The sequence below is a fragment of the Bactrocera neohumeralis genome, unplaced genomic scaffold, assembly GCF_024586455.1.
Source record: "Bactrocera neohumeralis isolate Rockhampton unplaced genomic scaffold, APGP_CSIRO_Bneo_wtdbg2-racon-allhic-juicebox.fasta_v2 cluster09, whole genome shotgun sequence".
In the NCBI taxonomy this organism is placed as follows: Eukaryota; Metazoa; Arthropoda; class Insecta; order Diptera; family Tephritidae; genus Bactrocera; species Bactrocera neohumeralis.
Genome location: NW_026089622.1, coordinates 1,515,113 through 1,525,549, shown reverse-complemented (window position 1 = coordinate 1,525,549; position 10,437 = coordinate 1,515,113). Strand labels below are relative to the sequence as shown.

General features: G+C 35.1%; 1 protein-coding gene across 1 annotated transcript in view; it reads right to left on the bottom strand.

Moving 5' to 3' along the window:
- Nucleotides 1–730: 730 nt before the first annotated feature.
- The window catches only part of LOC126764384 (uncharacterized), a 108,411-nt gene continuing 98,704 nt past the window's right edge, over nucleotides 731–10,437 (bottom strand). Inside the window, exons 4-7 of the mRNA XM_050482083.1 lie at nucleotides 2,240–2,425; nucleotides 1,942–2,127; nucleotides 1,781–1,861; nucleotides 731–1,109 (exon numbers count right to left, since the gene is read on the bottom strand). Coding sequence (XP_050338040.1) covers nucleotides 1,036–1,109; nucleotides 1,781–1,861; nucleotides 1,942–2,127; nucleotides 2,240–2,425 — 527 coding nt within the window. The 3' untranslated portion in view covers nucleotides 731–1,035. The remainder of the gene's footprint in view (nucleotides 1,110–1,780; nucleotides 1,862–1,941; nucleotides 2,128–2,239; nucleotides 2,426–10,437) is intronic.

The following is a 10,437-nucleotide window of genomic DNA, read 5'->3' as shown; positions in this document are numbered from 1 at the left end:
GTTGGAGAATGCGCACAGGAGTTTTGTCAGCGTAGGTGAAATCTAATCGTGCCACAATGGCCTTAAAATTTAGAATTGTGTTAAATAAGGCCAGTTTATTATTCGCTGAACCCCTAATTTTATTCCGAATAATACCTACTGCCTCGTAATGCTTTACGCTGCCTTCATAAGGTTCGAATAATTCGTAGGCGGCCATCGCTGCCTGCCTCCACGAAATATATTCCTCTTGTTTGCCATCAAACTCTGGCAATGACTTGACGAGTTCTAACGTCTGACTGCACGATTTTTCCTGCACTATCGCAACTTTCTGGTAGCTTTCTACTACAGGGGTCGTGACCCTCAATGCACTCATCTCGTTCCTAACATCACTAATTTTTTCATCAATAACCTGTTTCCATGTAAAAACAAATAAAAACAATAAAAAATAAAAAAAGATCACTTCACTCTTTATATAATGCTGCTTTATTAATTTCACAAATGATGACGATTGGCTGTGCCATTCACTTACATGATTATTCAATGAATATGGTAATTCCGTTGCTCGATGGCTGGGTTGTTGATTGTTGATCGCTAATTTTACTCTTCGTGTCCCACGTTGGGCGCCACTTAATGATGTATGCTGTAATCACTATATGATGTGTATGAGCCGGTCGTCGGACGCGGCAATAATTAAACTAGTTGTATGTTTTGCAAATACACTTTATTGGCCAGGCCCAAGTGCTCCGGCTTATGCTCAACTTAAATCTAACCTAGCCCAAAACCTAACTTAACCATTAAGCCCTAAGAACGCATATTCAGTAGTCGACGCTGCCGGCTTTAGCGTCTGCGTCGTGCTGACTCTGCTTCGTACCATTGTTTGTCCAATTGGAGATAGTGCAAGCAACGATCGCTGGTCATCTGTTTACGCAATCGGCTATTGACACTGTTTATGTAAGAACGCTCACTTGCGTGTGGCTTGCTGTCCGTCCGCCTCGCCGCCTTGGTGGTTGTTATTGTTTACGTAATCTGCAGAACGGCGAATAATATGTCGTTGCTTTAGTGGCGGTCGTTGCCATACAATCTGCTAATGAGGCAAGATGTTGTATTGGCCTCCCCACATTCGTACTCAACTGGAAATTGGGCATTATGTGTTAACTTACATGCGTAATGAAAATATCCATAAAGATCATGGTGTTCCCATGGTAAAGAAAGAAATAGAGGACAATAGAATAAAAAATATATATCTAAACTCCGAGATCACCCAAACCTTTTGGCTAATGCTTTGGTACACTATTGCGATCAAACACACCTTAAAAGAAGAGATATGCCTGCGTACTAAGGAGCAACGTATGACAAAAACAGCTCAGTTAGTTGCTTGAGTTTGTCTAGTTTTAAAATAGATTTAAGATTTTATTACTTAATGTTAAGCTTTTAAAACAAACATCAGATTCAATAAATAAAGAAATGAACAAAAAATTAAAAAATCTCATCTTTCCAACACTATATGGTATGACACTGGAGGTGTACGTCTGCAACTATTGACAAAATACGAAAAGACTTTTTCGACTACCTAATATGTTTCTCTTGTTATTATTATTAGCTACAGTAAGAATTATTTTTCACTTTTTAGTTTGATGTGCTTTGAAAGTGTGTTATTTAGTTTTTTAAACTATATTTATTACTTTGGTAATTTGCATAGCTAAATTTAGAACGAATATTGCAGCTCACATTTGACTGCGTTCTTAAAACTAAGGTATTAAGTACGGTTAATAAATGCATATGTAATAAAAATATCTCTTACCTGTGCTAAGGTTCATGTTTGTAAAACTGTATTTCGAATTTTGGTAAACTTCACTTTGAGGTTCTTCCTTAGTAAGGGATTCTGTGGAGGTACAAAGATTAAATTTAATTTAAATTTCAATTGAAATGAGTTGCATGTTCCTATATGATTAGGTACTTTACCTTCGTCTGTGATATTAGTCAAAATAGTTGAAGCTTCCTTTAAGTTCGGTGTTGTTGCTCTACAACTTAAAGCACTGATATCTATAGGTGTATTGTCCTCAGATGTTTCAATTGGTTCTGTTCCCACGAACCATTTTATATTGCTATTTTTTGTAGAATGAGATCCATCACAAAGATTACAATTTCCTATATAAAATCAAGAAGCATTTTTTTTAATATTTGTCTTATATCCAAAGCATATAATTTTTAAATTTCAATTGAAATGAGTTGCATGTTCCTATATGATTAGGTACTTTACCTTCGTCTGTGATATTAGTCAAAATAGTTGAAGCTTCCTTTAAGTTCGGTGTTGTTGCTCTACAACTTAAAGCACTGATATCTATAGGTGTATTGTCCTCAGATGTTTCAATTGGTTCTGTTCCCTCGAACCATTTTATATTGCTATTTTTTGTAGAATGAGATCCATCACAAAGATTACAATTTCCTATATAAAATCAAGAAGCATTTTTTTTAATATTTGTCTTATATCCAAAGCATATAATTTTTTTTTTTTGATTTTCGGTTTCGAGTTTTCAAAGTTTCTATGCGAATGATGTCGTTATGTCCTTTGAATGACTGTGGTTAACCATAAATTGTATCACTTTCTTGTAGCTGAGTTTTTTTAGTTTTTTAAAATCTCATCGTCAAGTTTTTCTTCTAAATCGACCTGTGAATGATTCTAAACTCTAAACTACATTAAAGTGGCGGTTTACTTCCTTTTGGAAAGCCTTTATTCTTCAGTCATATCTCTCATCTGATATAGGCTTATGATTTTAATAAAAAAACGTATTATCAGATACGTTATTACTAGATTCCCTACTTATTTTTTTTTCGTTATCTATTTGCATTTTTCTGACTACAGATTTACTTTCATTACTTGACCTCTTTCCAAATTGAGTAAATCTTTATAAACATTACTTTCATGGTCTGATTTTTCTTATCCTGTCAAATACAGGAATTCGTCAGCTATTAAGAAAATTTCGCTTTTTTGAATCTCATATATTCCACCTTAAAGTTCTGTGCTTGTCGTTGCCGAAGGATGTAGACAAGTGGCGGTAGATGTTTCAAATATATTCTGTAATAAATTCTGCAGATTTTTGTGATCGTTCACATTTTCTGATAAAAATTAATTTTCATGATTATTACGTTTATGCTCATTAATATCACCCTCATTTACTTCGGCAATTGTATGCAGTGCATTGTCAATATACTTGTATAGTATGTTTCGATAGTTGGCTTTTCTTATAACTACCTTGAATATGCAACTCTTTATCTGGTAATCCTTTCTCAGATGTAAATAAAGTTTGGGTTTTTTTTTGACTGAACTTGGTTCATAAGAAATTGTTTGTTAACGTATGTTTTTTGGGCAAATATAGGCATATGTTTATAAAATGAATTCAAATCTTCACCTTAAGTTTTTTCAGTTGATTGACTTCAGTGTTTTCTATCGTTTATAATTATTTTCTACGTGTGTATCTTTTCAATTTCCGGATAGCTGTTTGGGACATTCCGTAAAGTTAGAATTGTTTATGAAATTATCTTTACTATTGTTGTTTTTACAAATAGTATAATTAGATTTGCCTGATCCAAATAAAATGATAAAAGCAGTTGACTTTTTATAAGGTGTATGTGTTTGAACAACATTTTTGGGTGGAATATGAAGTCCATAAAGATATGTGGCCATCCTTTCTTCAGCATTGTTCTTCAGTCTCTCTGTATATTTATGTTCTATTAAAGAATTTATTTCTAATGAATCTTCGTCTATATCGGTCTCTTTCGATGAGTAAGTCTCTAAAGAATCTTTTTCAAAAATTTTTTCATCTAAACTGTCTGAAATATCAGTTTCTTCAGAATCATCTCCTGTTACTCGATTAACTAGTAGTGTACTTCTTTTCTGTCGGCTTCCAACTATTGACTCCATTTCGTTCGTACTTTTTTTATAACTATCTTCGCCATGCCAAATTCCTTCAAAGAAGACATCGTTGTGATACCTCGGTATAGTATTATCTCTTCCAAAAGATTTTAAATGGATCTCAGCGAAACGTGCATTCACAGGCCTCTCAATATTGTTATCTGTTTTAGCAACATTATCCTTGTTCTTTGGTTTTGATTTTTTTTTATCATTACAAAGGTGGGCATTCTTTTTAGGATTGGAACATTCAGAAGCATTTAGTAAAACAATGTTCTTATTAGATGTTAAACTACAATCAGCTGATGTTAGAATGTTAGCGCGTGAATTTATTAAGCAAATAAAACTTTATTAGCTTTCAAAATTATTTGTCTATATGAGAACTTTAATATTTAGTAGGTATGAATAAATACACATTTATATGTATATACATGTGGATATACATATGGTTAGGGTTACCATATCGATCTCAGCCAAAATCAGTCTCGTTGCATGCGACGGTATACATGTATGTATGATGGCGATATCATATAGTTTGCGTTTCAAAACTCAACCAAGTTCAACTCGCCCAAAAATTTTATGCTGAAAAAGACCTGCGCGAGATTAACTCGGTTAAGTTTTGAAACGCAACCATGAATGATATGATTCATATAAATGCATCCTACGCGTGGCGCGCAAATTCAAAACGCCCAAGTAAACTAAATCGCTGTGATGCTCACTTTTGTTCACGATCTCGCTCAAAAAAAAAAAATAATAATTAAAAAAAATCGACGATTCAGGAGGAAACCAGGGAATCACTGCATTTTTCACGAAAATCAGTGAATCAGTGCCGAAGATCAAAATCAGGGAATGCCCTTGATGTGAACAAAAATAATGAGCATTTCACTTTCGTTTCGATTTGCTCATTATTCCCTTTTTGGGCGAGGAGACGTCGGTGCGTGCCACTCGGAGGATTGCCTCTTTTGTCGCACCACCTCTTGCTATAGCAATATCTGGGTAAGCCAGTTTGATCATTCCATGTCAGGGAAAATGGTAACCCTACATATGGTATATGCGCATTTGCTTATGAACGACATCTAGAACTTAATCAGTTTATGGCTAAATCACGATCTGTTACATATATAAAGTGTTGCTATAGGTAGTAAATGTTGTAAATGTTGTAAATTTAGTAATTTTGATGTTCAACACGAACTAAACCATATTTTTGCTATATATGGCATGTACGTATGTATACTTAGGCATACTTTATATGTAATTGCTGCGCTATTTGTCGCATTTTTAGCAATATCTGCATTATGAAACAGCCAAAATCGCACTTCTTTAACATAAGTACCAATGAAATTATAAAAGGCGAAGTTTAATAAAAAAATTTACATGCATACAAAAGAAAACATGTAAGGAAGAGCTAAGTTCGGGTGCAACCGAACATTTTTAACTCTTAAAACATTCAGGAAGTAAAGCCAAGGAAATACCTTAAGGTGTAAAATGTCTATTAGAGGATCGGAATCCAAGCAATTTTATATATACATAAATATATATAATTCATATACTGACCGACATATTCGGCGTAAGGTTTGTTAGAAATACAAAAATCATTACATTAAGCATATGGGCGTTGGGGTACTATCGACCCAGTTTTATGTACTAACTATTGTCATGCCACATGTCAAACAAATGTTCCCTGGGTCTCATTACCTCACACCTCATATTACCTCACATTAAATCACCAAGCAAAGTCAATCGGATGATTGAAAATCTTGGTAATAGTTATATGGAACCCAAGCCAAGTACCTATTTTAGACACAAAGAAATACTGTTATGACTAAAATTTTGTAATTTAATGAGATAACTAAAATATTGACCGCTATATGAGATATAAAGTCACCTGGAAGTTCGAAAATCTTTATGTTAGTTATATGGCTGCTCAGGGAAGTATTGGTTCGATTCAGGAAAAAATTTCGTCTATATTTCAATTGTATATCTCATACATTGAATGATATTTTCGGTCAAAAGTCAACTATAGACGCTGTGGTCAACATTTTCGATACCTAGGGTCTTGAACCATTTTACTTGGACTTCTACTGCGATCCCAAATTATCGTTTTTTGCTAAAAAGTTCAAAATTCATTAAGAAACCGCTAGTGGATAACAATCAAAATTTGCACATTAATCTTCTATATATATAAAAATAAGTCCGTATATGTACGTCGCCGAACTAATCATAAACGCGTAGTGCGATTTCAACCAAACTTATACACTACGTAGGCAGTGACCAATATATGGTTTATATGAAGTTTGGTTGAAATCCGATAACACATGTGTGTGCGGTGCGTATGTGAAGTGAGTGTGTTTTTGTTGCAGGCATTCTTTGTACCGCATACAGCATTCATTAGTATTGAATACATTTTGGTCGTTTGTGTATTAGAGACCATTGCACGGAGTGATGCAAATAGCAACTTGTTATCATTTCTCTTTTCTCATTGGACGTCATTGGTGATTGATCTTATCATAATCGATTTTTGACAATATTAATTTCTTCGCATTTTGATAAAAATAAATTAATTTTCGTTCTAATCATCGTTTTAATTTGAATATTTTGTTAAAAAAAAATTAAAAAAAAAACAATGATTAATGAAATAAAAATCGATTGTTTTTCTAAACAAGTGTTCTGATTGTTACAAGTGCATCATATGATTTTGTGACCTAATCTCAAATTTGATATTTTGTGAAAAAAATTAAAAAATTGAGTGATTTTTTTTTTTAATATACGATTAGTGAGCTAAAAATTCCTTGGATTTTTTGGACAGTTTTTAATTGAATTTTGTCACATTTTCAGCAGATTTTCGTGTCTTTTCGTCACTTTTTGGTGTTTTTCGAGTGCAGACGATCTCGAACGTTTCATTTTGGCTTCCGAACGGTAAGACAAAAATTATTTCGATTTTTTGGCCAATTTTTAATTGAATTTTGACACATTTTCAGCATTTTCGTGACTTTTTGGTGCTTTTCAAGTCCAGAATTTGCTGGATTTCATCAATTTATTACTGAAGTTTATTTATTTATTTATTCATTTCTGAACGCCAATCGGCAATATACAGTAAAAAGGAATAATAATGTTATTATTAATATTAATATTGCAAGAATAAATTAAGTCGCTATATCAGAGAAAATGAAATATAATACAAATAATTCTAAAAAATGCAATCCGAGTTTTAGGTATTGTGGCGGTCGTACAGATGTCTTCTCAGGTTAAAGTTGAAGGAATGGATGGAATCCGAAGAACTGGATCTGAGGAGTCATGTCATTGACGTAATTAGCTATCCTGTTACTGGGACCATGTATGACATAATTTTTAGTTGATTTGGTTGTTCTAATAAAGCGGTTGCGCCTGAGACTTGGGCCGTCTGTGATCATTTTAAAGCTGTCTTGTACCTCCGGAGCATCGATGAGACCATTCATTACTTTATAAAAGAACATCAAGTCCGCCAGTTTACGCCGAATCAATAGAGGGTTAATCTGGAACTTTTTCATTGCATCCTCCACTGCTGCTGTTGATGTTTGCCGAGTTATAAAGAAAGACAGTGACTTGCAGAATTTTTTTTGAATCTTTTCAAGTCTATTGACTTGAATATCAGTAAATGGTGACCATATTACCGTCCCATATTCTAAGATGGGAAGAACTAGCGTCGTAAAGAGTTTAACCAGAGTGGACGCATTACTGAAATCTTTAGCTGCTCTGATGATAAGTCCAAGTACTTTGTAAGCCTGTAAGACGATTTTATCAGTGTGTTTGTTGAAAGTTAACTTATTATCTATATTTATCCCGAGATCTTTAGTTTCGATGACTTCCTGAAGTTTTTGACCGTTTATTGTGTAGTTCATGACTTCATGACTTCAAGTGAGCGTGCTCTTGAGAAGGACATTACAGCGCACTTAGTGATATTTAAGTATAATTTATTGGTATTACACCAGGTGTTTAGAGAATCTAAGTCATGCTGCAAACCGATTTTATCTTGTTCATTATGTATCGTCCTGAAGATTTTAAGGTCGTCCGCGTACAGCAAGTATTCCGACTTGAAATGTTTACCAATATCATTAACAAATATATTGAATAACAAAGGACCTAGATGTGAACCTTGAGGGACTCCAGACAGCACATCGTATTCTTTTGACAGATGACCATCAACTCTGACCTGAAGATGTCTGTTACCTAGGTAAGAATGGAACCATTTGAGTGCCGTGCCGTTTACACCATAGTTTTTGAGTTTCATCAATAATGTATCATGGTCAACTTTGTCGAATGCCTTACTGAAGTCAGTGTACACTGCATGAACACTAGTACCAGCATTCATAGACTCAAGTATGTAATTAATATAAACAAACAGATTGGTTGTTGTGGATCTTCTGCCAACAAACCCATGCTGACGGGTGATGATAATATCCTTGAATGACGCTGCCAGTTGTGTTAAGACTACTTTTTCAAAGAGCTTTGTTCTTGACATCAGATCTATGTCCAGATTTGTGTATTGGACAGACGTATGACTTTTTCCAACATGTTGGGAAAATTCCTTGTGATAGCGATTTACTAAATATATGAGATATTGGCTCACAGAGTCCTACCGCACAACCTCGAAGAAAAATGTTTGGTAGTCCATTGGGGCTACATCAAGTAATGTTAGCTGTTTGAAGACGACGTCAAAGGTAGCATCCATGTCGGATAAGTTGCAGTTTGTTCCGAAATTGCCGTCATGATTAGTTGGAGCTGCATGTACGGCCTCTGAATCTTGTGTGTATTCAGCATCAGTGGATGTATAGGTACCCTCAAAGAAAGAAAGAAAGAATAAGTTACTAATATCTTCTCCAGTGTTCGCTGTTGAATTGTTCCAATGTACTTTCGCCGGTATCTCTGTATTATTTTTTTTCTTGTTCTTGATGAATTTCCAGAAGGCTTGGGTGTCTGTCTTGATGGAGTCTTCCACCTGGATCACATAATTCCGGTAACATCTAGCACTTAATGCTTTACACTCGTGTCTTAAACTGGCGAACCTATTATAGTTGAGTCTTGTGCTTCTTTGTTTGTAGATTGCGTGTGCCTTGTTTTTTAATTTTATTTTACGTATAAGTTCCAAGGTAAACCAACATGGATAGTTACTGGGTTTTTTAGCGTGTAGCGGGACGAATTTATCAACGACTTCGTACACCTTTTGGTAAAACCAATTCAATTTATCATCTATATAATCAATTTTGTAGAGATCGGTCCAATTAGTTCTGATGAAAAAATTATTTAAGCTGTCATAACCTGCTTTCTTGAATACATAACTTGATGATACTTCTGGTCTAAGATGCGTGTTAAACTCAAGGGTAATATCTATTGCTGGGTGAAGCTTATCTTCCTCGATGATAGCTGGTGTTTTACGTAGCACGATACCAGCATTGCTGAAGCACAAGTCCAGGGTTTTGTGGTGATTATTTAGGACATTATTGAATTGCTGGCATCCAAGCATGGATAGATTTTCGTAGATTATTTTGGTGCATTCTGTCCTTGATATACTGCTGGGAAGATTATAGTCACCTATGATCAGTAGACTCGCATCCGGTAGTTTGTCACGGATATATGACAACGAATTTATATGGAGCAAATATGTGTCAACAGAGGACAGGGGAGGAATATATATACAACCAATGACAATATCTGTATTGTTACCTTTAATTTTGATAAATACCTGTTCCAGGGTGTTGTCGTTTATGATAACTAGCTCAGACTGAATGGAACGCTTTACTGCAATGAAGACTCCACCACCACGTTCAAAACCACTGATCATAGGATCCCTATCTTTTTTAAAGATATTATAAGACATGTCGACAACTTCACCATCCGCTGTTGACGTTTGAAGCCATGATTCCGTTATGCACAAGACATCTGATTGACTGCACGCTGAGGCTGTTAAGAATTTACTTAGTTTAGTTCTGAGACCTCTCGTGTTCTGATAGTAGAACTGTAGAGTTACGGGTTGTTTTTTCCTCACGGAACGCGCGAAAATTCTTGTCGACGATTTTTGGTTTTCCATGTACGTATTTAATTGTTTTATTAGTTGTGCCATTCTCTGCCAGTGAGTCTAGTTTAGAGCGAAGATTCTTGAGATAGGAAAGCTGTGCTTGAGTTAAGTCGGATTTAAAGGCTATACGTGAGTTATCTGGTGCTTTGGTTTTCAAAATAGTTCTAGCTTCACCTATGGATGTCGTTTCGACCAACAGTGGACGATTACGACCAGCATTTGGACGCCCAAGACGACGCAATTTGTAGTCCGGGATCTTGACTGAGAGTTCTGGAGGTGGTATCGTTGATAGTGCTGCACGATCATCCTCCCATCAAGATGACATTTGCTTCGCGTCTTTTACGCTCATTAGCTCAGCTATAACGTCTTCAGTCATAAGAGGCTCTAATGTAGTATTTCTTAAACTTTCCTCGACCTGGGTAATCCTCTTGTCCAATGACGAGCAATGATAGGTTAGCGAATTATTTTGTTTTGAGATTTTGGCCATATCAGATCT